The 27,229-nt window shown below is 52.2% G+C and overlaps 1 protein-coding gene across 7 annotated transcripts in view; it reads left to right on the forward strand.

Moving 5' to 3' along the window:
- Positions 1–27,229, forward strand: part of Znf516 (zinc finger protein 516) — an 86,331-nt gene that overhangs the window by 35,961 nt on the left and 23,141 nt on the right. For all 7 annotated transcript variants that reach the window (XM_055598748.1, XM_055598753.1, XM_055598746.1 and 4 more), the window contains exon 2: positions 3,523–5,463. In XM_055598748.1, the coding sequence (XP_055454723.1) occupies positions 3,681–5,463 (1,783 nt within the window). In that variant the 5' untranslated portion in view covers positions 3,523–3,680. The remainder of the gene's footprint in view (positions 1–3,522; positions 5,464–27,229) is intronic.

The raw sequence follows: 27,229 nt of genomic DNA on the forward strand, positions 1-27,229 counted from the left end.
CAGGGGTGCAGGGCGCAGGGGGTACAGGGTGCAGGGGTGCAGGGCGCAGGGGGTACAGGGTGCAGGGCGCAGGGTGCAGGGCGCAGGGGCGCAGGGTGCAGGGGTGCAGGGCGCAGGGTGCCAGGTCGTCTGGGCTGAGGTAGCAAGCTAGCATGTATTGGTTTTCCAAGGCCGGTTACTCTCAGGTTGACGTGCTTTGTGGATGCTCTGGTTAGCCAGATGGTGTTGACTGTTTGGTTAGACCCTGCTTAGTCACAGGGTACCACACAGGGTACCATGTGCCGTTGCCCATCAGGTACAGATGTGGTGGGTAACTCGTTGGAGCCTGGCTGGCCACTGTGGCCTTGGGCTTTAAGGACAGTAGTTTGTATGAGTGGCTGGACACTACCTGCGATTGATGCAGCCGTCAGACTTCTGCGCTCAGTATTTATGGTGAGCTCCACAGGTGACAGCCTTGACTGACACCAGTTTGTACCTGTAGCTGAAGGGATGAGTTCAGAGCTCTGTTGGTTTGGCCCCTGAGTGACCCTGTGGGGATGTGAGGTAGAACAAGGCTTGGTCCCCAGCCTGCATTACCAGGAGCAGTGGCCCAGCCTCTGGTCAGAATGGCTCAGTCCCCTGCAGCGTGCCTTAGCCAGTGTTGACCGGGCTTGGCCATGGGCAATCTTCACGTCGGCATGGCTGTTGTTTTCTCTTCAGGGCCTTTAGTGCTCTGAAATCCAGCCTGGGTGCTTCTCCTGGGCTTTGTTTCAGGGCTTTTTATTGAGGAGGAAAGCTGGGCTGCCTGTGGCACTGAACCCTGCCCTGAATGAGTGCCTTCCTGTTCACTAGTTTGGGGGATGGCTGGGTAGAACACGGAAGCTCCCCACACAGGTCTCTGGGCTGGTGAGGGCAGGTGTCCATGTGTGCTTGGGGTTGGTAAACACTGAGGAGAAGAAGGGCAGGCGTGTGTCACTGGCAGGGCAGAGCCACACAGAGCCCTTTGTGAAGGTCCTCTAGGTACCCAGGGCTCTGTCTTCTCATTTCCTTACATCTCCAACAGGTGGGAAATGCACCTAGGGTGTAAAGTGTGGGGGAAGGGGAGGGGGCAGAGGACCAGGCCGGCTTTGTAGTGGAGTCACAGAGCTGCGATTCCACACCTCACCCCTGTAGCTGAGGCGGAGCAGGTGTCAGCAGGCCGCAGCGGTGGCGGCACCTGCACCTGCAGGCCTACGTGCCCCAGGTGTTCGCCTTCACCCCGGTGCTCCGTGGGCTGCCGCTGCGGTCCCTGCGTACCCGTGGCTCTTGCTGAGTCTCTTCTCAGGCCCTGGCATGTGACTGCCTAGCTCTCTTGGGTAGCTGAATGGCACTGGACACCACTGATGGGCGTGTGGCAGTACACTGGAGTCTGAAGTTACTTCAGGTCCATTCGACCCCAGATTTTGGTTTTCTTCAGTTTATCGCCAGACAATTCTTTAAATGCATAAGACTTTTATGCCCTATTTCGTTAAGTTACATGTACAGAATTTTTTCGTTCATATTTTTATATGTTTCTTATCTAGCATTTTCAGGGGAACTGGAGTAGTGTCTGGGAATTGTGGCACTTTCTCGGAATTATTTGCCTTTTATATTAAGTGACTGTAAATAACTATACAGCCACAAAAAGCTTCTTGATAAAATTATTTAAGTTGGCTTTGTCTTTGAGATGTGGTCACGATTACCTCCTTTACCAACTTCAAGAAGCTTATGATTTTGCTTTACTTTTGGAGGCAGTGAGCTTTTTGGGCTCTGTTTCTGCTGTTGGGCTCTGCTGGGCAGTCTCTGCAGGAGCCAGGAAGGCACACCCTTGCAGGAGACTGCCCAGCTTGGCCTCCATATGCTCATTTAGTTGTCCTAGAGACCTGTAGGGGGCACTGTCCAGCCTGACGGCCTGGCCTGTGCCATTTAGGTTCTTTGGAGACCTGTAGGGGGCGCTGTCCAGCCTGTGCAATTTAGGTTCTTTGGAGACCTGTAGGGGGCTCTCCTCTGCATGCTCAGCATGTGCTGTGTCAGCAGGCTCTGGAGGGGAAAGCCCTCTCAACAGAAGCAACAGCTGTTCTGTGGCAGGCAGCCGTGTCTCCATCTATCTCATGGCTCCTGCTGGCCCTAGGAGGGCTGGGTCCTCTCCTCAGCTCCTGTGTTTTCAGGTCACTCTGAGATTTCTATCCCGTGGAGTGTTTGTGGCCGCGCTGCTCTCAGGAGGTCTGCCATGTCCAGCGGTTGGCAGCACCTCTGCTGGTTGATCCTTTCCTTTAAGGCTTATCTCAGTGAATAGGTGCAGGCGATACCCAGAGCAGGCCAGGAATGGGTACCTAAGGCTCTCTGGGAAGAAACCCTATGATGTGGTTAAGACAGTGTGAGCACACTGCGACCCTACAACAAAAACTAGGTGTGTGGCTTCTTTGTGTTCTGTAAAATTCTGCACATGCAAATTCTCTCTCTCTCTCTCTCTCTGTCTTTCTCTCTCTCTCTCTCTCTCTCTCTCTCTCTCTCTGTGTGTGTGTGTATGTGTGCGCGCGCGCGTGCAGGCACGAGTGCATGCATGTGCCTGCCTGCCTGCTTGCCTGTCTCAGCATCATACCCTGCTCAGCACTGGGCCTAAGCACATAGGCTGTCAGGTTAGGTGGCTGTCAGGGAGCGGGTAGGACCCAGGGAGGAACCTGCCTCTCCTCTGGTGGATGGGTAGGCGTGGAGTGGCGTGACCATAGTACGTGATGATGTATGGACTCAGCATGGCCTGGGCACCATATCCTGGTCATTGTTAGGGCCAGGATTTGAGTCTGACCCGTGAGGACACAGTAAATCGGGAAGGAAGGCACACAGCCTTTTGGTGGAAGGCGGTCTTCCTAGAGTCCGGACTCGGTCTTGGGGAGCTTGGGGTCCCTTTGGATGCATACGAGCAAGGGAAGGAAATTGTAGGCCAGGCCAGATGTGCGTGGTTTGTGCTTGGTTTGTGCTCGGTTTGTGCTTGCACTACAGACAGCACTTGTACACGTAGCCCAGACAGGGTAGCTGCCGCGAGGATCCACGGCCTCAGGATTTGGGTGTTTCTGCTTTATGTCCCTGTATGTTCCTAACGGAGGGCTTGCCTCTTCAGCCCTAAATCCAGCAGCATCCCTTTTAGCTACTGCCAGCTGTACCCTCCAAGACTCAGGAAGTGTGGGTTCCGGGTTCAGCCAGACTCTGCCTCCCATCCTTTCAACTCTGCTTCCCTGTCCCTTACGTCCTCTTGTGCGGAAGCCTGCTTTTCTCCACACTCAACACGGTTTTGCAGGTTTTCTTAAAGATTCCCCTTCTGGTGGAGGTGTGTAGGAGTTACCTATGTTAGCATGACTATTGCTGTGGACCTTTAAAGGGGCAAGTGGCTCAGCACTCACCTGTTGCCGTGTTCAGGAGTGTCCTTGCCCTTTAGTTCAGAGTGAGCGGCTTCCTCAGTGGGTACCCAGAAACTGACCACAGGCAGTGCTGCGCACACAATTAATGAGGGTTCTGTCTCTGCCACAGGTGCTGGCTGCCGTCTGCCGCATCACGGGACATGCACCCGCTGGTCAGAAGTACCTGTCTGCCCGCTGGGCGGCAGGAGCCCCTCTGAAAATGGCGAGATAAGACACAGCTTCGGGCCCTCACGACACAAGGCTTTGCCGTGACACCACGTCGTCCCGATGGACCACAGCAGAGAGGCTGAGATGGAGCTGAGGAGAGGACCCAGCCCACCCAGGGCCGGCAGGAGCCACGAGGTGGACGGGGACAAGGCTGCCTGCCACAGCTGCTGCATCTGCGGCAAGAGCTTTCCCTTCCAGAGCTCCCTGTCACAGCACATGCGCAAGCACACGGGGGAGAAGCCCTACAAGTGCCCCTACTGTGACCACAGGGCTTCCCAGAAGGGCAACCTCAAGATTCACATCCGCAGCCACCGGACAGGGACTTTGATCCAGGGGCACGAGCCGGAGGCCGGCGAGGCGCAGCTGGGTGAGATGCGGGTCTCCGAGGGCCCGGATGGGTGTGCCAGCCCCACCAAGAGCACCTCGGCCTGCAACCGCATGCTCAACGGGGCCGTGCAGGTGGACGGCAGCAAGATTCTGCTGAGGAGCAGCCGCAAGGAGGTGGAGGTGATGGCGGGTGCCCAGGAAGACGCCGAGGCCGCTGTGCAGTGCCCCTTCTGCAAGAGCCGGTTCCCGCGCCAGAAGGACCTGGAGCTGCACGTGCACCAAGCGCACAAGCCCTTCAAGTGCAGGCTGTGCAGCTACGTTGCCCTGCGGGAGGAGTCGCTGCTGAGCCACGTCGAGAGGGAGCACATCACAGCCCAGGTGCCCAATGGCGGCGAGGCCTGCGTGGAGAACGGCAAACCCGAGCTGAGCCCTGGCGAGTTCCCGTGCGAGGTGTGTGGCCAGGCCTTCAGCCAGACCTGGTTCCTCAAGGCTCACATGAAGAAGCACCGAGGCTCCTTTGACCACGGCTGCCACATCTGCGGCCGGAGATTCAAAGAGCCGTGGTTCCTCAAGAACCACATGAAGGCACACGGCCCCAAGGCGGGAAGCAAGAACAAGCCCAAGAGCGAGCTGGACCCCATCGCCACCATCAACAACGTGGTTCAGGAGGAGGTCATCGTCGCCGGCCTGTCCCTCTACGAGGTCTGCACAAAGTGCGGGAACCTGTTTACAAACCTGGACAGCTTGAATGCCCATAACGCCATACACCGAAAAGTTGAAGCCAGCCGGACTCGAGCCCCGGCTGAGGAGGGGGACACAGAGGGTCCCCTGGACAGTAAGCAGCTCTTCTTACAGTGCCTGAACCTGACACCGTGCGTGGCTGGTGATGTTTCCCCCAGTGGGCGGTCTGGGCGGCGGGTGCCCGAGCTGGACCCCGTCAACAGCTATCAGGCCTGGCAGCTGGCCACCAGGGGCAAGGTGGCTGAGCCGGCCGAGTACCTCAAGTACGGGACCTGGGATGAAGCGCTGGCCGGGGACGTAGCCTTTGACAAGGACAAGCGTGAGTACATACTGGTGAGCCAGGAGAAACGCAAGCGTGAGCAGGACGCCCCTGCTACCCAGGGTCCCCCCAGGAAGAGGGCCAGTGTCCCTGGGGACCCCATGCTTCCTGGCCACCCGGACCCCCGGCCTGCCTCGCGCCCCAGCCGCAGGCCCGCGGCCACCGCTGGCCAGGGCAAATCCTCCGAGTGCTTCGAGTGCGGCAAGATCTTCCGCACCTACCACCAGATGGTGCTCCACTCCCGCGTGCACCGCCGTGCGCGCCGAGACAGGGACCTCGAAGGGGACAGGGCGGTGCGGGCCCGCTGCGGTTCCCTCAGCGAGGGTGACTCCACGTCCCAGCCAAGCAGCCCTGGCTCGGCCTGCGCCATCACCGACTCCCCAGGCCAGAGCTCTGGCCTGGCCGAGGAGGTGGTGGATGATAGCGGTGAGGAGGCTGTGCCCGAGCCCGTAGCAGGTGAGTGGGGGCGGCGGGGTGGGTCCGGTGTCTGCAGCCCACTAGCCCTTTTCCTGGACCCGGACCTGGGCGGTCCTGCTGGGGCGCCCTCGGAAGCCCTGTGTTGTGATGGCCTTGTGCCCTGTTTCTGGTTCGGGCTCAGAGTCCTGTATCCAGAGGCTGGGCGCTGGGCATCCTGCACAGCGGGTGCTAAGCTGGCACTGCCGTAAACCGACGCTGTCTCGTCCTCCTGGTCTCCTTGTGGCTGCTCACCACTAAGGCTGCACTAATGAACACTTGGTTTCCTCAGTCTGTGTTCTCTTCTGGTGTCCGTAGTCCGTCAGTAAGGGGTGAGTCCAAGACTCCTCCGGAATGCCCTTCTCTTCCCCAAGTACATGTGCTTGTGCGTGCTCGCCATACACACGAAAGACACCACGTATAAACACCAAAACCACACTTACTCACGCTCAAGCAAGCACACATGCAGACACAGAAGTGCGCATGCACGCGTGTGCCTCGCATATGCGCATGGCGCATCATGGTCCCAAACGTGCACATACAGAAGTATACATCTGCGCAGGCCTTCGAGAACACAGATAGACACCAGAACACTCATGTCCACAAGCATGTGCACAGTCAAGCACACATGCATATGTACACATAAACACGCACACATTACAGCGCATGCATTGATACACACATGTGGAGATCATAAACACAGAACACGTGTTGATGTACAGTCATACGTGCCCACATATTTAACATACACCGAACACATGCCATGTGCTTATCCTCACATACACACATATGCACACACTCACACAATACGCTTTACATGCTCTTGTATACACACTTTCCTCTTCCACTCTTCCTGCGGAACACGTGCATAGAAGACTAAGATCGTCTGTGTGGTTACAGTAGGTCTCCGTGGTGTCAGGTAACCTGTGGCCTTGGAGACTGGGAACTGGAGCGGACTTCTTTTCAAACTGCAGCTCTGAAGATGTTTCTAGGTCCCTGATTTGACCCTTCACAGTTCCCCCTTTGAAAACACCCACTTTAAGCATTTGGGGTAGCCTAGGCTGTTCGGCCATGGCAGCTGCTGAGAGAAAGAGGTTTGTGGGCCGAGCCTGTAGCTGCACACAGCCGGGGTGCCCTGTAGCTGCTGGGCACTGTCCTGGCACCTGAGGTCGGGGGCTTGCAGGCAGAGGAGCCCAGCGCAGAGCTGTGGGGACGGGGATGCAGCCAGGATGGGGACGGGCAGGGGGAACTTGCTTTCCTTCCTCGGGGTGATTGAGTCTAAGTACTAGATGTGCCTGGTGTGGTACAGGGCTCTCTGCTGCCCTGGCTCTGCAGAGGCATCGCACCTGGACACAAGGGCAGTTCTTCAGCCCTTTGCGCCTCTCTGCAGGGGAGGAGGGTCTCAGCACCTGCAGGGCCGAGTGAACCAGAAAGGCGTGCTGCTTGCAGGCTCTTTGCTCCAGGGTGGGGACAGGTGCTTGGCCAGGGAGGCTCTCTGCTGAAGCTCTTCTGCACTTTTTCTGCAGCTTAAGGTGCAGAGCCGGGCCAGCCAGTGAGGCCTGTTGACCTTCTTGAACTTTAAGCCCCCTTTTCTGTTTGCACACTTGTTTATGTGACTGGTAGTGTTTTGATGGTGCGGTGATTTTGTTACGCGCGTGTTCGGTGAAATGTTAGGGAAGCACTGTGTCTTTTTTTTTTTCCACTTTGAGGAAAAAGTTTTTACTTTTGTAGTGTTAGCATCTGACCCTACGGCCTTGCCTAGGTCTGACATGAGCACATTCCCATGAGTGATGGTGCCCGTGTCTTTATTTTTCTGTTTTAAGACAAGGTCTCACTGAGGTGTTGAGACAAGCTTTAGACTCACTTTGTAGCCCAAGTTGGCCTTCAACCTTTACTCCTCCTGCCTTGGCCTCCCGAGTAGCTGAGAGTACACACTTTGACCCCTGGGTCCCGCAGGAGGCAGACATTGCCCCCATCCTTTGTGAGGAAATCAGGGGTTCCTCATGAGCTAACCCAGTGGCCCCGTCAAAGCCAGGCAGTTGCCGAGCCAAGCTGAGTTTTTCTTTAAAGAGGTTTTAGAGAATTGTGTGTGCGTGCCTGCTTCTCTGTGGGAACGCCCTGGCCATGGAGTCCAGAAGCTGCCACAGCTCCTGAAACTGGAGTTAGGAGTGACTGTGAGCCGAGGATGCCGGGGCCAGGCTCTTGTGAGCCTTCTGCGCTCTCAGATGCTGAGCTGTCTCTACAGCTCTAGTTAAAGAACAATTTTCCTTGAGTTCGTTATTAAGCATCAGAGACCATTGTTTCCTTTGTACAAGAGTGGAGAAGTTTCTCTAGTGCTGGCCTCCATCTCTTCAGTGCTGGGACTGTAGGCTTGCACTAATACAGTGGGTTTTCGAGTTGCTGGGTAGCGAACTCCTAGACAAACACTTTACCACTGAGCTAAATTCCTTCTACACATGTACTTACATCATCCTAATAATGTGTCATATTTGAACCTAATATGGGAAGAGAGAGGGGAAGATGCAACTTAGTAAGAAAAGAGAGAGGTTGATGGCAGGCAGGTGCCGAGGAGCCTTGTGGATCTGCTGACATCATTTCCTGTGGTCCCAAGGACAGCGACTTCCCCACTAACGCCCAGGCCGTGTATTAGCATCAAGTTATGGAGTCGTAGCTATCTCTGAAGGAGACGGGCATGTCACATGGCCACATCATGTGACTATTCTCACTCTGCGGAGGCTTTTGGGCTAGCGGCTTTTGAAAAGAGACCTTTGAGTGCTGGGAGCTGCGCAGTGCCCCTCTTCTGCTCTTTCCTCAGAGTACGCACAGAGCATCGGCAAATGCTCTCCTATCCTGTTATTAAGATTGCAGGTATTTAAACCAGGCATTTTATACGCCCATGAGACATTGACGGAAAGCCTAGGTATAACTGTTAGAGCAGGTTTGCAGAAAGCAGTGATGCGTGAATGATGGTTTACAAGAGCCAGCCTGACAGCTGCAGTTGACATGGGTGCTCAGCTCTCTGTGTTAATTCCATTAAACACCTTTGGTGCTGTGATCTCACCTGCATGGCAGCCTGGACGTCCAGGGCTTGATGTGGATGCTGGAGGAGAGTCGTAGGAGGCTGTCTTGGCCACAGTGGTTCCTTCTGAACATGGCCTGGACCAGGCAGCCGTTGTCATGCCTGACACACGTATCCATGTGGCACTGTGAGTAAGAGTGTGGAAAGATACTGAGCTCCAGTTGTTGAAAAGTGACTTGGCACGGGTAGAAACTGTATTTGACCACTGCAGAAATTTGTATTTTTAATGGAGAGGTACAGGGTATATGTAAGTGTATGGAATCTCAGACTCAGAAAACCATCAGTGTAGACCTCAAGGTGGTGGGTGAGAAGGACATTGTGTCTGGAGCGTGTTTGAACTTGGAGGAGCTGCCAGAGACTTAGTGAGCAGGGTAGTCTCCTTGGCTGTGTCTGGGGGTTGGCCATCCTATCTGCCCAGCTGCCCTGCCAGGCCAGGGTGGGCCTCTGCACGACTGTTCAACCTGCTGGCCCTGTGAGCGGCTGGGAGCCTGCCGTGCTGCTCACGGTGTCGCCACGCTGACGTGTGACTCCCAGTTCTCACGCACTTCTCTTAGACCCGTGTTCTGTGGCACCTGCCTGCAGCCCCTGTCGCCATATTTCCATTGGCTTGTCACGGGGTTGCATGTGTGCTGTGTGTGTTTATTTAGTTATAAATAGACACTTGAAAACTCTCCTGTTAACTTCTTATTTGATACTAAAATTTAGCCCTGTTTTCTGCACACTTCCATGTACTGTCTGTCTCCCTCTACCAGTTTAGACAACGAGATTACAGATTACGGGATTTTTTTTTTTTTTTTTTTTTTGTGGGATCTGGGGACCTCAACGGAGGTCATCAGGCTGGTGCAGCCAGCTGCTTCACCCAGTGAGCTGTCTCCCAGTCTGTAGCTCTTAAAGGAAAACCTCCTGCAGTTCCTGGAAGTGTCAGGACCTCCCTCGTGGTGGGAACTCACGTTGATTGGCTCCCGGGCTGCCTAGCCTCTTCACCTCAGGTACGTTCCTCTCTTGCCCCGCGGCTGCAGGGCATCTGTAAAGCCTGGGTGTGCACTTCGTTCCTTGGTGCCTTGTGTCTGCAGCAGCAGCCTGGGTGAGTCCTCCTGACCGGGTGGAGCCGAGGGCGCAGGGCCAGGCTTTTCCTCTCTGGCTTGCCTACCTTCCTCCTACGGGCATAGCTCAGGCCATGTTCCTCAGCTTTTGCAGGAGCTGGTGGTGTGTGCTCGTGAGGGATTCCGAATTCTTTATTGAGTTTGTATTTTGAATGCTGGAACAATGAATCTTACTTGGTGAGTGTTTTGTTGTGCTCATCTCTGGTCCAAGTTCTTAACTTTTTGTTTTTAAGTTTAGAGTTTAGGGGTGGGAGCATTTCTAAAGTAATTTAAGTGCTGTATTTAATTTGAGGCTGGTTTTCCATGAGAGCTTGTGGCATAAGCAAAGTGTATACATATAAGCTTTGCTTATACAATTTGCATATGTTTCTGCATATTAAAAAGATTAACAAGCTAGTGGCGGCACACGCCTTTAGACCCAGCATTTGGGAGACAGACACAGGTGGCTCTCTGTGAGTTTGAGGCCAGGTTGGTTTACAGAGTGAATTATAGGCCAGCTAGGGCTCCACAGTTAGACCCTGTTTCCAAACAAATAATAATAAAAAAAGGCAAACAAAAACCCCCAAAACATCAAAAAAGGAACTGATTATAAGACTAGAAAATAGTACTTTTTTTCCGGGCTCTACTTGATTCTGTGTGCATGGTTAATGTATCAATACACAGTTAGAGGAGGCCCAGAATCCTGTGTTATTTACAGAGGGAGGCCATTGATTTGAAAGAAGTATTTTCGCAGATCCGTAAGACATTTGGGCTGGCTGTTGGCTGCCAAATATGTTCCTGTAAAGACGTGCCAAGTCTGGGTGTTACTCGTGTGGTTGCTTTAGCTCTAGAATAATTACTTTCAGCAGTTATGAATAAGCCATATTCCAAGTTTAATGTGATTACTGGTTTCACTTAATAACCTAATTGGTTATTGAAATGTGGTACATGAAAGGCAACTCAGGGCTGTCATCTGCCAGCTGCCTCCTATGGAAAACTGTATACGTGCGTGAATCTGACACCGGAGACCAGACGGCAATGGCAGACACCTTCCGTCGTCAGAAAATACAGTTTCCTGCACCCAGGATCGACTTCCCAGTGATTGAGCCCAGTGTACATACCATAGGAACAGTTCACAAAGGACTGCACAGTTGGAGAATATCTGAAATCTCGAGGTGGTGGCCAGGTTTCCGGTCCTGCTTCCCCTCACCTGCTTCCCCTGACTTCAGAGGGATTCAGGGCCAGTGAGATGGCCTAGCGTGTGAAGGCCCTTGTTATCAAGCCTGACAACCTGAGTGGGGTCCCAGCGACCACATGGTGGAAGGCCGGAGCTGACTCCTTCAAGCTGCCCTCCGACTTCCATACATGCGCATGTATGTGCATGTGTGTGCACATATTGAATAGATGAGGGTTAGAGAGAGAAGAATGTGGATGCTTCTGAGAGCTGGCAGCTACCGGGTTCTCGAAAACATGGTTTCCAGATCATCATGGCCTCAGACTGGGCAATGGCAGGAGCATGGTGGGACTTCCTCCTTTTAGGAAGTATCTATGGGCATTTTCTTCTCCCAAATGATGTAGCACTGTGGGGGAAGGCTCGTAGGTGAAGTGGCATCATGGGCCTGTACTGCTGAGAAGGTTCAGGAAGGTGACCAGTGAGCAGGGTAGGAAGTTTCCCAGTTCAGGCATGAGGGAAGTAGTTGGTGGAAGGGAAGCCGGAGGCTCCGGTGGTTTCTGTGGCCACAGTCATTATGCCGCTGATGCAGGCTCTCTCTGTTGGTGTGAAGTTCTGTGTTGCAGGAGTACAGGTGGGTGATGCCGTGGCCTGCCCGTGCTTACAGTCATGGTCCAGCAGCATCTTCACCCGTATCACTTCCTCCACCCTGTGCATCTGCATCACTCCTCACTCCTCCATGCCGCCTCCCGGACACTTCTCGGCCTTCTGCCTGGTTCTGTCCTAACAGACTCTTCTCAGCTTGATGTCTTGACGCTCTGGTGGGAGAGGGTCTTCTGATGAGATTAGGGACCGCAAGTCCATGTTTCTGGCTGAGGGCTCTGCACTCCTCACCAGGCATTCCATCCAGGGATGGAAAGGAGAGTCTAGGCCCTGCTCACGTGCTGAGGCTCCCCTGGCCAGGCAGCCTGGGGTGTGTTGGGAAAGATGGGGTGGCATTCCTCGCTGGACCCACTTGTTGCACTGTAGCTGGTTTAGGAACTCTACTCAGTCACTCCTTAGTTCTGCAGGCTGCTCGTGACAGTGCAGTCATGCGGATTCTGTGTATAGGCCTTAGCACGTTGGGAGACCAGTCTAAGACAGCTCCTGAGCCTGTGTTTCCACAGTGAGCCTGTGCATCTTCAGTGTAGGTAGCGTGGTCTCTGCCTCACTTCCAAACTGCTTAACGGTGGGTGTAAGGAGAGGGCTGGGGAGATGGGGACCCAGTGAGCAAAGCGCTCACTGCACTGGCAGGAGGTCCGAGGGTTCCAGTAAGAGCCGGGTGGGCTCTGTGGCCACCGTTTGCCCCAGCGCTGGGGATGCGGCGGCTGGCAGATCTTTGCGAGTCTGAGGCCAGGCCCATGTGAGTGAGCCTGTTTCAAACAAACAGCAACAAAGAGGCAGGTCCGGTATCCTCAGGGCCAGCTGGGTCACTACAGTGGCCAGATCATTGAGCTCTGGGCTTAACAGAGGCTACCTTGGAAAATCAGACAGAGAGAGATTAAGGGAGGACCCAGACATCAGCCTAGGTCTTCTACATCATGTGGACATGGAGATGCACAAACCAGCTACCACACACACACACACACACACACACACACACACACACACACACACACAGACGAATATTACAGGATACTAGCTTCTATACTTGCTAACGATCTTCAGGTTAATTGCCTTTTCACATGCTGAGCTGTGGTCGTGTGTTCATGCTCCAAGTGCAGTTCATGGGAGCACTCAGAGTCTCCCATGGGTGATGCCTTTTAGTAAAGTTGCTGGTTCCTGGCGTTTGCACCTTTTGTGTTGGGACAGAAACTGCCACTCAAACACCATAATTGTCATATTCACCACGCTGGCTTCTTGGGTCATGTCTGTAACACCGACAGAAGCAGTTTGAGGAAGGAAGTGTTAGCTTGGGCTCCTAGTGTAAGGTAGAGCCTGTGAGGCCGAAGCTGGGGACGAGCAGTGACGCCAGTGCTCAGGCTGCCTCACAGCTCCTTTCTCTGCAGCCTGGGACACAGGCCCCTGTGGTCACATAGTGTCCAGCCAGGGAAAGGCCCTGGCCTAGTCAGGATAACCCAGGTTTTATCCAGTCTCTGTGGTCCCTCCCAGGCGTGCCAGATGCTTGTGTGCTTGGTGATGATGGACTGTCAGTTGGCAGTCCCCACCAACCCTCACCTCCACCGTATGTGTGAGCGTGTGCACCATTGTGGCCGTATGTGTCTCTCAGAGTCCCGAGAAGTCAGGGTTTGTTAATATTTCTCAAGCTGCCTATCTGCAAAGAGAGAAGTGGTGTTTTATGATATTGCTTTTATTTTTCACTTTTCTGATTTTTGTGAACATGCTTTAATGCTTCCTGGCTCTTTATATTCCATAAGGATTTTCTTGTCCGTGGACTTGGAGCTGGCATACTTTTCTACTAGGAATTGAGCTTCGAGTTTCTCACAGGGTAGGCAAAGTGCTCTACCACTCAGCTACGTCCTCGCATGGCCCTTTGCTTTTTAACTTACAGTATCTCTTTCAGTATTGGAGATTTGAATGTTTTATTTTGTGTGTTTCAGGCACTTCTAGTTTCTCTTTGCTTAAAGTGCTATTTATGAAGTCTTTTACCGTGAGAGCACTGTAGCCAGAGCTGTCCAGATCCCTTATGATGTAAAGAGTTATCTTTGTCCAGCTGTGAAAATGTTTTCATAGAGTAGGCCCAGCTTGGATCGTTCCACATTCTTCACTGCGGTGTTAACCCTCGTGTGGAACCTTGTAAGCGTTCTGTGGGGAATCATTCAGTTTCACCACATTGGTATCTAGTGCACACAACCGTTGTTTTGTTGTGTTTTTCAAGACAGGGTTTCTCTGTGTAGCCCTGGCTATCCTGGACTCGCTTTGTAGACCAGGCTGGCCTCAAACAGAGATCCTGCTGCCTCTGCCTCCCTGAGTGCTGGGATTATAGGCATGTGCCACCATGCCCCTTGGACCCAATCTTTCTTATTCTTGTCGGTCTTTTCTCTGATGTCTGGACTGTCGACGGCGTCCTATAGATATTACTTGCCAACCTTGAGCGTGTCTGAGGCTGAGAGGGTTAGATACATTCCCTTGAGGTTGTACCTGTTAGGAGTGTGGGGACCAAGGAAGACGAAATGGAGGCCATTGCCAGTGCTTACTTCAGTCTTCTGCAGCTGAAGAGGGGAGGACGGACAAGTGGAGCAGCCAGGGTGGGGACCTGGGCTTCTGAAGATGCCCATCTCCTCCCTGATCCCTGCTTCCCCGGGCTGGTTGCCTTGTGCCGCCACCCTAGTTGCTTCTCTCTGAAGCCCTCACAGCAGGGCTCTTTTCACTCGGCTCCAGTGAAGCAGGTTTCATCTTCCAGTACAGCATTTTCGTGCTCACTTCAGCTCCTTCCTGCTTCCGGCCTGCATGCTGAATTCGTGCAGCGCTTTGCGTGAGGTCAGTTGTCCAGACACTGTGTTTGTCTTTGGAAGTTGCAGTTGCCAGATTTGGTAAATAAAAACACAGCATGCTTGATTAAGTTTGGAGTTTAGATGGATATAACTCCTTTGAAAAAGCACAAGTGTATCCCATGTGGCGTTTGGGTGTGAGAGCGGGGTTTCTGAGGAAGCTTGCTTTCCCAGAAGGCGGTGGGTTGGCTTCTTTGGGCAGTGAGAACAGTGGCCATCCTTCTGCTTCTGGCAGCGTGGTTGTGTCAGGTTGTCCCAGAACTGTGTTCTCCTATTTATCTGCTCTTGGGAATCGCTGCGACGTGCGGCGTGTTCATTAGAATTCTTTGATTTGTGGTGGTGGTGGTACCCTTGTTTTCAGCTGCTGCCCTGTTCGGTGGCGGGCACGCACATTAATCACATGAATCAGCTCTCCGTTCGTGCCCCCTTGGATAGCACACCTGCTCAGTACACTTTGCTCTGCTAAGGAGGCACATTTGGCTTTGAAAAGATGAGGCCCGGGTTGAGGCCCTCTGCCCGAGGGGAGGCGCCGCCTTCCCTGCCTGGCGCTGTGCGCTGTCATTCTCCTGAGCAGGAGTGACGGCCTCTGCTCACCTTCCTTTGATCACCGCTTGTGTTTAGGGGTTTCAGGAAGCATCTACTGCTGCTGTGAAGTACCACCGTCCTTTCCTTGCTCAAAGAGCCGCAGTGTGGGCTCACGGCCACCGGCGCCCCCTGGTGGGGGCTCTCTTTCTGTGGGGTTTTACTGCAGCCTTCTCTGGAGCTTAGGTGTGGAGCGAGGCAGCCATGAGAGGCAGCGGGTGGAGGCGGATCCAGATACAGAGCAAAGCAAGTCTTTGTGTGTTTGCTGATGGAAGCCCAGAAGTCAGGGCGCTGGATCCGCCCATTGGTCCACCGAGTCCACTCTAACATTTGCAGAAAACTGGTACGGGGATTTTTCTCAGTCCAGGCCCGTTCTGTGTCCCCACATCTTACAGCTTGTTTACGTATACTCTTTAAACAATCCGTATGTGTGGTGTTGTGTGTGGTGTGTGTACGCACGTGTGTATGGTGGGGTGAGCACATGTGTGTGCCTGCACTGTTCAGTGCTCAGTGTCTTCCTCTATTGCTCTCCACATTTATTTTTCTTTTCCTATTTTTGAAAATTTTGTCTATGAGAACTTTTTGTGCCACTCCCCCCTTCCTTTACCTCCCTCACTCTTCTTGTGCCTCCCTAACTCCCTCTCAAATTCATGGCCTCCTTCATTGATTTTACAGGACTCATGGTTGAGAAACTCTGGGTGTTTTAAAGTGTTTGGCTTTTTAAAGATGGAGACTTTTACAGTTATTTGTGTTCTATACTGTGACGGTGCTACTAATGTGAGATCTTGGGGCAAACAAGAAAGGAAAGGTTATGGTTTAATAGTGACGTGTTTGGGCGTGGAGAGTTTTGTATCAGCTTGACGCAAGTCTGTAGGGCATTTTCTTGGTTAATGACTGTTGTGGGAGGGCCGCTCACTAGGGACAGTGCCGCCCCTGAGCAGTGGTTCTGGGTGATAACCAGCAGGCTGAGCAAGCAGCGAAGACCAAGCCAATAGCCAAGCGCGTTCCTCGCGGCCTGGGTGTGGCCTGGGTGTGCAGCCTTAGAAACACTGGCTGCATTCTGTGGGACACAGGAAGTGCAGCTGTCGTTCACTTCAGGCAGTTGGAAATAGGCCTTTTCAGGGTGAGACTGGCTGGGACTGACAGTGTGTCGCAGTGTGTTTTCTTGGTGCACACCATTGTTCGGTAGTTGTGGTTGGGCTGGAGGGCACAGAGCCCCATGTTGCTGCAGGCCCCTCTCCTTGCTCCCTGCTGTAGGTAGGGAGCCGTGTCCTTTTCACTTAGAACAGGCGGGTTCTGGCCTCATCTGTGACTCGTGTTGTGAGGATCATGTGCTTTGAAGCTGTTGTCCTTGCTCTCTTGGGTTAGCACTGTGTGACGTATGTTTAAAAGGAAAACTGAGAATTACACTTAAAATGAAGTTACTGCTAAAGGGCTTTTGTTTCTACTTTAATTCTTTCCTGAATTTGGTGCTAGTCTAGGAAAGGCACTTTTTCTTCTTCAAGTCTCAGGCCAGTCTGTTCCAGTGTGTGACGAGGGTACACGGAGGTAGTGTGTTATGTGCCTGGAAGCAAAGGCCCATGCAGGGTCAGGGTTAGGGAATCAAGAAGAAAGAGAACTAAAAGTACTGTTTGACTGACATCTTTACTTTGTCAAACCTGCTTAGTCCCTACTATAAGAATTCCCAGTTGTATCTGCCCTGAAAACTTGCAGATTGGTAACCAGTAGAACTGTGACTTTTCACGTTTAGTAGGTGTGCACCCTTGTTCTTTGAATATTTAAATATGGTTTCCATCCAGGGCTGAGGTGGTGCACACTCATTAGCTTAGGCTTCCTGAAACTTGTGTATGGAGGGCGAGCGACAACAGATGTTCCACAGAGGGATGACGCTCTCCTGACGTAGGGCGTGTGTGGCATGGATCTGGGATAGCGAGGCTCCAGCACACTGCTTTCTGTAATAGCAAGCTTGACGTCACAAAAGGGAAAGAAAGCATCCTTTCAAGTTTTATTACTTCTCAGCTTTAAGCCTCCGAGACAATTTCGATGTGAATTGGGACAGGTTTTTGTGGAGGATTTCTTCATATGATATGTTAAAGCAAAAGGAAACATTCTTGGCCTGTCCCGACTTAGCTGTGTGACGAGGCAGTTAGGAAACTGGACTCTAGTCCTGTAAAATCCCTTAGCAAAGACAAGCCAGGCCCTTCAACTGGGTAAGACAGATGGCTTGTCTTCCACAGCTTAGAAATTCTGAGGATTCCTGTGTGACTGTGTGGGCTCCAGTTCCACGTTTTCATGGGTTCATGAAATGTTGAAAGAGTTGGGCGGAGCTCAGAGCATGCTGGTTTTAGGCCCCAACTGTGCTCTCCAGTGTCTTGCTCTCCAGTGTCTTGCTCTCCAGGACAGGAAAGCCTGCTCTTTGAAGTGGAGCCGAGGGACTGGAACCCTTGATGGCTGCTGCAGCCAGGCCCTCGCGTTCAGAGCAGTGCACTGCTGTAGCAGCCAGGTCTCCTTTCAGAACTTTCCAGCAGTGAGCTGCTCGGCATGGGGAGGCTCTGCTCGGTTCTCCGTGTTCCAGGACTCCTGGCCCCGTGTTCTCCTGTTTATGGAAGGCTTGCAGGTCATTTGCCAAACCTGAGAAGGCCTAAGTATTTCTGCATCCATTTTCCCTCCTTTGCTTGCTTATTAACAGCAGCCATGAATATAATTGAGGTAAAAGCCACACTGCCCTTCATTGTGGAGGGAGGAACCATGGAGAAGCAGGGGCTACTTTTTCCGGAATCCACCAAGAAGAAGGCAGTAGGAGAAAAGGAAAAGTGTTTGTATTGCTGCTTGATCGATTGATTGGTTTACTAGTTTTACCAATCCTTAGCCTTCTTCAAGTGCTGTTTCAGCCTTGACTTGGGTACCATAAAGGCCAGGTGCCTGGCACCCGTGCTCAGACATTCAGATGAGGTGAGCTGCTGTCTTCCGGAAACAGCTCCCTTTCTCTCTTGAGACCCACAGACGACGACAACAACAACAACAACAACAACACACACACACACACACACACACACACACACACACACACACACATGGTTTTCTGACCTAACATTAGGCCCTGGGCCTTGGGTCTTCGGTGTTCTGGTCCCATTGCCAGTTAGCTGAGCTACCAACATAGTCAAGAACAACACCTTCAGTGGAAGGAAAGTTGGCACAATTGAAGCAGGATTAACCTTTTGACTAAAAGCATCCCTTCCCCCATACAGTAGTAGGTATGCCTGACCCCTGTGCTCCGTGGCCTTCCGGCCTGGGGGCCATCGGTCTGCCTGGGTCATGTCACAGTCATGATGGCGGTGTCAGAACTGTGAGGGGCCAGCATTGCATAGAGTGGGCGCTTTGAAACTGGGAAGTGGCTTCCTTCCAGTGAGAGCTGAAGTGCGGGTTCCAGCGAGGAAGCTTTTATTATTGCCTGGAAACACCTTGCTGCTCAGGGACTTTTGTTGCTGAGGCAAGTTTTCGTTTCCCAGGAGCCTTTTCCCTTTAGTAAGGTCTGGGCTGCAGTTCGCTCCAGCTTTGATTCCGAGCAGTTGGTGTAGTAGGTGTTTTCAGGAAGAACTCACTGTTAGTGCAACGGACAGCCTCAGTGTCCAGCTGGGAAGTGGTCACAACAGCGTGGTGGCTGGCTGGTCGCTGAGTGGGCTGGCAGTGGACCCAGCACTTTGCACTGAAGGCATCATGTTGTGGGCAAGGTAGATGGTGTTGGCTTTGAGGGTCCCCTCTGTGAAGGTGCCGGGCTCCAGCGCTACTCTGGGGCCAACTAGGCATCCGAGGGCAGAACGAAAGCACGGAAGTCACAGCCTCTGTGACAGACACACCGACTTCCTGCCCCGTGCTCTAGGAGTGTGCTGGAAACTCAGGGCTCCCGAAGCCTCCCTTTCCCCGGGCAGGTGCAGGGCGGAGAGCACCCGGGTCCCCTGCCAGCCTCAGGACGACCCTGACCCTCAGCAGCACGAGACAGGCTGAGCTATGGGGGGTGGCTTGCTGCGACATGGCGCAGCCCGAGTTTGCACTCATGTATGCACAGGTCTGGTCTGTTACAGGGTCATGGTCAGAGCACACCTTCAGTGTGACCCTCAGTGGAGTCGTCAGGTGCCGAAACCAGAGGCAGTTCTGCAGTGATTGCCACTTGCTCTGGTGATCGCCACACGGCGGGCATGGTCTGCCCATAGTGGTGGGGTGCGGTCTCCTTGTCAGAGACTCTCCCAGTTGCTTTTGTCCTGTGGCAGTGCTGTGTGGTTCACACTGAGACACCACTCATCACAGTAGGTCAGCGCTGGCCCAGACACATGTGAGCACACACCGACACACGTGGCAGTTGATCAGAGCCAGATAAACGGCAGTAATGGTGGCACGCATTTGTCATCACCCCATGTGGGAGGCTGGAGGCAAGGGGCTAGCTCTGAGTTTGAGGCTAGCCTGGGCTACAAAGTGAGATCCTCAAAAAAGATCTCAGTGGCTCTGTGTTTAACAGCAGTCCTCAGTGAGGATAGGAATAGCATGTGCATTTTTAGGTCATTCTTATTACTGGCATTTAAAGAAGTTTAACGTCACCATTTAACACCAGCTTTAGACTTTTGTGGCTTATTATGTTTTCTACATAAACTGTTCACACATCATGAGCAGCTCAGTGCTGGTGAGGCTGAGAGTCTCTTTAGGGTGAAGAAAATCCAAGAACGCCTAAAAAGAAAACCTGGGCTGCTGCTGCTGTCATCCTGTGATGTGCGTGCGTACGTGCGTGTGAAAAATCACCGTGGGGATACTCAGGTCTGGGAAGGTTCAGATCTCCTATGGGAAGTAGTGATGGGGTAGAGGTGGCTCAGTGGGTGGAGCATGGGCCGTGCATGACCACCAGCACCCGTGTCAAAGCTGGGATCTTGTATACACCTGAAACTCCAGAACTCAGGCCTTGTGAAGATGTGTGACTCTGTAGGGCTCATGACCCGAGCACCAGTGGGCACGCTGAGCTGCCTGTGTGGTGAGAGAGCTGCCTCAGATACCGGGTGGATCTCGAAAGAAGACCCTCGAGCTGACCGCTGGCCTCCACGTGGACGGCTCGTTCACAGACCTTTACCAAGCCCATTGCTGCCGGCGTTTGACATGAATGTTAGCGTGCTGTGCACAGATGAACATGGCTGTATCTCAGCTTAGCCTGTACACAGCTTTATCCAGAACTGTACAGTAGACACACCGGATGTGCACAGTGAAGCAGACACACTGGAAGCGCAAGTCTGCACATACAGCCTTAAAGCCACATGCTTCTAAAGTTTCACTACCTGAAGTCAGCCATTCTGTTTCAAGTATTTAATTTTTTAAATTATTTTTTTGTATATAGGTCTTTTACCTTCATGTATGTGTGTGCAGCACATGTTTCTAGTTCCTGTGGAGGCCAGAAGAGGGTATCAGATCACCTAGGAGTATCCAAAGATTGTGAGCTACCACATGGTTGCTGGGAGTTGAACCTGGGCCCACTGGAAGAGCAGCTAGTTCTCTTAACTGCTGTGCCATCTTTCTAGCCCTTGAAGTACTTTCTTTAATAAATTACTTTGGTGGATGTGGAGTGATTGGGTTAGTTAATGAAAGGAGTGTGAGTTCAGTCTTCTTAATTAATTAATAATTGCAGTGATGGTTGCTGACTGGGGGCTCTGGAATGCTGGGCAGAGCCTCATGTCCAGCCAAGTTAAGTCAACTTTAAATGTACACACATGCTTTTCTTCTGACCCTGAGTAAGGCGTGTGACATTTGAAGCAGCCTGGAGTATTTCTGAATGCTGGTTCTGGCCTCTGCTCACACACGTCACTCTCTGGAGTCCCAGGGAGCTCAGCTGTAGGTCTTCATTGGTGAAACTTGTTGGTCAGGGTGTGTATCATCTTCAGCTGTGGCCTGAGACTTACCCATCAGTGATTTCTTCAGTTCCAATAATGAACTTGTCCAGGAAGCTTTCCATTCCGCAAGAATTAATTGGGGTCATCCCTCTCGTGAGTTTTGTCTGCCTCGGCTCAGGTCAGAAGTGGTGCCACTTCCCCAGGAAAGCCCACCCAGGGCTGGTGCCATCCTGAGTAGGGAGTGTGGGCTGCCTCCCGCTGGACTCTGAGCGGCTCTCAGAACCCCCCAGACCCCCCAGAAGCCCACGTCAGGGTTGACAGGAGGTGGCCACTGTTAATCAAGCTGCGGGACTCTCAGGCCTGCGCTGGCAGCCGGATACATCCTAGCCTGGAGCCTCCACTGCCAAGGCCCCCCAGGAGAAGTTCATACACAGGACGTGGGGCAGGTGGCTAGGGCGCTCTCTTCTTGGTGAGCATGGAAGTGGGGTGGAGAGCCCGCCTGCACTGCCTGGACGAATTGCTCACGCTGGCCAGGGTGTAGTTTTGGTGCCATATTTGGTGTTAATTCCTCGTGAGAACAGTACCAGGAGAAAACGTAGCTGTTCGTCCAGCTAGTGTTTTATTTCTAGTTGAGGGAAACACCTCCCCAACCTGAATTTTTACAGTCAGTTTTAAATTTGACGTCTTAGGGTTTTGAAATTTCAGTTGGTAAATTAACGGTGCCGGCAGTGGTTTTGTGTGTGTGTGTGTGTTTCTATGTGGTGGCCAGGGCTTGATGTCAGGTGCCTTCCCTTGATCTTGATCCACCTTTGCTCTTTAAGACAGCGTCTCTCAGTCCCCCTGAACCTATTGCACTCAGCCAGGCTGCCTGACCTGTTTCTTGCCTTCTTTCCCTGACAGCACCTACTCACGTGGGTGCAAGGGATCTGAACTCGGGTCCTCATAGGGCATTTAATCAATATCGTTTTGATGGTGAGGTTAAAACAGAATTTTATTAACTTTGATGGTACATTTAAATTAATTTTGATAATGAAATTCTGGGTAACTGTGTTTGATATTGAAACAGTGAAATTGATCATCAGCTATGTCTAGTCTAGGATTTCTGAAGCTTTTCCCTGTTGGTGCTCAATGGACAGAGATGGATGGAAGGAAGGAAGGATGGATGGATGGATGGATGGACAGACAGACTGATGGATGGATGGATAGATGGATGGACAGACAGACTGAAGAATGGATGGATGGATGGATAGACAGATAGACTGATGGATGGATGGATGGATGGACGGACGGACGGACGGACGGACGGATGGATGGATGGACGTATATCACACATGTGCATGTGTATGCATGTACATACACACACATATATACACTCACACACACTCAGTTCATTCTTTGTATCTCTGATCTCTCATCGATTCAAACCAACGGTGGACTGAAGGCATTTGGGAAAGTAACTCCATTTTTTATTGAGTATATTAAGCTTCTTCTTGTCAGCCTTTCCCAAGCAGTCTGGCATGGCTACCAACTCACAGCCTTGCCAGCCTGTCAGCAGCGACCAGCCTTCCAGAGACTCTACAAAAGAAGGACTGTGTGGGTTCCGTGCAGATACTTAGCTGTTCAACACAGGGACTTGTGCATCTGTGGACTTTGCTATCTGTGGGGTGGGGGTTGGAGTCAGTGTCCCATGGCGAATGGAGTGAGTTGTTTGTGGTGTGTGCCTCTTAATTTTTAATTTGGTGGTGTTTTTATGGCTCCTGTGTCTCCTGGCTGTGTAGATCTGGGATTGCTTAACCTGTTTGTGTCTGTGGTGGGCTCAGGAGAGGGTAGGCAGTCAGCCAGCGGTGCTGTGTTTCCTTCCTATGTGGCCCTGGGGTCCCCCGACACTCGTCTCTAGCCATGTGAGCACAGCCTTCCTCAGAACAGTCATCTCTGCCCCTGCAGCAGCCTTGGTCATAGTGTGGACAACTTGGGGAGCAGGCTGCCTTTGCCTTCTTGGAAGGGCCAGGGCTGGCATCTCTTAGGGTGAAAAAAAAAACAGACTGCACCCTAGAAACTTAGGGTATGGGTTGGGACTCCTTGTTGGCCATTGATTTCTGGGAAACTCTGACAGAGACCAGTGCTGACACAGAGCAGAGGCAGAGTGGAGCCTCTCTAGTGATTGCTGCTCCCGCGGTGTCCTGGGACATTCTGGGAACTACATGTCTATGTTTTTGGCTAGTAAAATTTAGACAGTCAGAAGTGCCTGCCGATTGACGCAAAGATACACAAGGAAAGAAGTAGCTGCCTTCACTAAGACAGGAGACAGGGAGGGGAGGATGGGAGGGGAGGAGCCTGCAGTCGCTACCTGTGGTGCGGCTCAGCGTCCTTTGTTGGATCCAGAAACAGTCTCAGGCTGTGCTCGCCAAAATCTGTCCGCGTTTAAAGCATGGCAGGCAGTAGTTTCTCCAAACAGTGACACAGGGCTCCAGAGATCTAGTGTTTGGATGAGAACCAACTCTAGTCTGCACTTGGGAGACACGGCGTCTCCGCTGGCCATTGCTCCTGCATACAGCGTCCTGCTGCCCTGTGAAGGTTCCCGGCCAGGCCAACTGTCCAGCCCGGCTGCCTTCTAAGCCTGCAGCCCACCTTAGCCAAGGGCTAGTTCGTGTCTCAGGAACTCACCAGAAGCCAAGCTGCAAGGGGCAGGGCACAGTGCTGACTTACTGTGCTTTGTAAAGGAGTTTAACCTGGGTGGTGGCAGTGGGGTTAGGTAGCCAGAAGTGTGGTGCCCAGACAGCTCAGGGCCTTTCCAGCTAGAGAGAACGCACAGGCAGCACCCACGGACAAGTCGCTCTGACACCGCAGGTGCTGTGTGAACGGAGCGAGAGGACTCTGGGGTGTCCCGAGTGCTGTGAACCCTCCTCTCCTCTCTCTTCTTAGAGCAGTGTCTTCGGGTCTCTAGATGTGCCCCTGCACTCTCACCCAGCAGCTTGTTCCTGTTTGCTGACGTGAGGTACCGAGGACCGAGGACCGTCAGCCAGGAGAGGGCGGCCTCACCCTAGTCCCTGTGCCCGAAGGGTGAAGCTGACTTGACCTCACTGCTGGATTGGTTTGTCCCTGGTGTGTGATGTGTTTGGTTTGTCCTCTGTGGAGAGCCCTGCAGCAAGCCCACCCCCAGCCAGCTTCCATTGCCCGAAGACTCCTATCCCCCGGCGGCCACTCCTGGTTTGTCGAGGGTACAGGTCTAGGGGTGAATAGCACCTGTAGGTGAGGCTGCGAGGTGTGGGCGAGGTGGCCCCTGTTCTGCAGTGTTGGAACTTGGACCTTCATATCCGAATCTAAGGGCCATAGAAAATGGAAGTCCCTGCCAGTTCTGATTGGCTCTCGCATACCTGTGCTCTAACTTGCTAAGGAATTGTGTCAGTCACTGAATTATTAGGATATTTAAAGATGGTTACTACCTCAAGTTGGATGCATTTGAAAATATTAGACACTTTTGAAGTTGAATATGTAGTCTAAGTCTTATGCATATGGATAAATTTTGCTTAAATTGATTTTAAGCAAGTATGTTCCTAAAGTCCCCTGTGTTTTAGTGTCTGGTAACATTGATGAATGTGGAAACAAAAACGAAGATGTTATAATGCCTTTGGGTGAAAGTCCACACAGGGTACTGCAAGATCCACAGAAGTGCTTCAAAAGACATAACTGTGTTTGACGACCTTTAACACACTTGCCTGCTGTGTTTCCTGTTGATGAATACCTGCTCAGAAGTGGTCTGCCACTGGTATTCTGAGAGCACAGGGATGGGGAGCAGATCATACATGGGGTTCAGGTGCCACCTAGTGGCTGTGCCCACACGCTGCGCTGGCCTGGACACCGCCGGGCAGCTGTTGAGAAGCTCTGTCTGTCTGCCTCTATTTCCAGAACACAGAAGGCTTGTAGTATGAAATGGGCCTTGTCTGCCAGTCAGACACGTGCTGTATTTTAAGCCCCAAGGCTCTGTTAACACATAATCCGGATCCTTTTTTATTTTTAAAAGAAGGATCATTATAGTTCTTTATACAGTGTGCAGACTTTGGCTTTTGTGTTGGGAAAGTGTGCGTTGCCACAGGAAACTGAAGCCACAGTCGTGCTGGGCTGTGGGTATGTTGCCAGTGATAGTGAGAAGGTGCGGCAGCGCCTCCCCTGTGAAGTCTTAACCTCCTCTCGCACCAGTGAATGGTTTATTTCCAGTGTGTTTTTGTAGTTGGAAGATCCTGTGCTAACTCCTTCCTGTGCTGTGTGCCGGGCAGTGCTAATGCTGGGCTCACATGCTAAGTGTTCACTGTGCTTTCTGCTCCCCCTGAGTGACACTCCGGCCTGCCGCTCAGCAGTTCCTGGGAGAGTTCTCTGTCAGACCCCTCCAGGGTTCTGAACAGTACATGCCTGGAAACAACTTAGCATGCGCTTATAAATGGGACAATAGCTACTTAATCAGGAAATGATTTGTAAAGCTTTCTAATTTTCTTTTTAGTTTCACACCCTTAGATATGGTTGGAGTTGGTCTTTAGGGTTAGGAGACCCAGGAAGGCGTGGAAGGCCTAGGGTAGCCAGGAAAAAAGACTCATTCTGTTCACTTGAGTATGTGTCCAATTTTAAAGCAAAGCTGGGTGAGGTTTCCATGTCAAGAGGACACAGGAAAGTCTAGGTGTTAGAATGTGATTGTATTTTATGGTTGATGAACTATTTAGCTGCAGAAAGCCTGACTGGAGCCAGGAAACTTTGACTAACCTTCGAAGTGTTCCTCATTCTGTCATCTCTTGTGAGACAGCCTTGAAAACGTGTTCTCACGCTTTCAGCTTTAAACTTCTCTTGGTATGACTTGGTATATTTGTCTGTTCAGAAACTCTGTGTTTCCTTCTCTGCCCTTCAGACCCAACTTCCCAAAGTGTTCATATACTATGTACTTTCCTGGCAACTTTTACAGGCGAGTCATGTTAGTAGGTGATCATTTTGAGTCAAAGGATGTTCAAATATACCTGGAAAAGTGACACACACACACACACACACACACACACACACACACACACACACACATACACACACATTCTCGCTGTGTACGCAGCCCCGTGGGTGAGGGCTTCTACAGGCTCTGAAGCAGATAGTCTGGCCCAGGGCTGGGCGGAGCCTGAGAAGCAGGCTTTTAATACGTGAGCCGCTAGTTTTTATGTCAGCTTGACACCCAGTAGAGGAACCCGAGAGGAGCTGATCTCAGTTGAGAAAATGCCTCCGTAAGACAGGGCCACAGGCAAGCCTCTGGGCATTTTCCTAATTAGTGATTGATGGGGAGGGCCCAACCTGTTGTGAGGGGTACCATCCCAGGGCTGGTGGTCATGGGGTCTGTGAGGAAGCAGGCTGAAGGAGCAAGCCAGTAAGCAGCACCTTCTGTGCCCTGTGCATCAGCTCCTGCCTCCGGGCTCCTGCCTCTGGGCTCCTGCCTCCGGGCTCCTGCTCTGGCCTTCGATGCTGAACATATATGGAAGTGTGAGTCACATGAACACTTTCCTCCCCAAGCTGCTTTTGGTCAGGGTGTTTCAGCAATAGTGTCCCTGACTAAGACAGTCTGCATGGAAGAGCCAGTTGGCCCTCGGTAAGTTGCAGCTCCCATTCTCAGGGCTGCTGTGGGGTGCACTCCATACTTGTATTATTTAGGGTTCTCTAAGGAGCAGAATTGATAGAACAAGCACACACATGTCACACACACGTGTATTATGTATGTGTGTATATGTATAGATACATATCCATGTATTTATGGGATTTCTTAGAGTGGCTCACAGGCTGTAGCCTAGCTAGTCCAGCAACAGCTGTGCCTTGATGGAAAGACTGGGGGCTGGGGATTTGTTTGGTCTCTGAGACCCAGCTGTCCCAGTCAGGTGCTGGGGTCCCGGGGAGGTCCTGGAGAGCAGCCAGTTTTCAGTTTGTGTTGGAACCCTGAAAAGGTAGGCTCAGTGAGAGGAACGCGCAGGCTTCCGTCTGCTTCCACATCCGGTGTGTACCGGAAGCTGTGGGTAGATTGTGGGTAGATCTTCTGACCTCAGGTTTAGGGTGAGTCTCCTATCTCAGTCAGTCCAACCCCCAAAATATCTCACAGGTGCACCTACATGCTTGGCTTTTAGTCAATTCCAGATGAAGTCCGGTGGGCAGCCATGACTAGGCACCGCAGTATTTTAGACACGACTGCACCCTGCCACAGCACATGGGCCAGGTGCGGGGGCACAGCTTCTCTCGGCTCTCACTGGAAGTGCTGCGCACTCACCACCTTCTGGCTGTGCTCCCTTCTTCCAGAAGACACCTTCTGGATCAGAGGGAGCAGCTGGAACCACAGTACCCACAGCTCAATTCTTTGTTCCAAGTGGAGACCCTGGCCATGTCCTACTGTGTCCTGGGCCACCAGGCTTCAGGGTACCCTCCCTTCAGAAATCGAGACTTTTTATCTGCTGTGTTAAAGATAATACAGAAGGCCCCAGGGAGAACTGTTC

Source organism: Psammomys obesus, unplaced genomic scaffold, assembly GCF_907164565.1.
Source record: "Psammomys obesus unplaced genomic scaffold, mPsaObe1.curated_primary_1811, whole genome shotgun sequence".
Classification (NCBI taxonomy): Eukaryota; Metazoa; Chordata; class Mammalia; order Rodentia; family Muridae; genus Psammomys; species Psammomys obesus.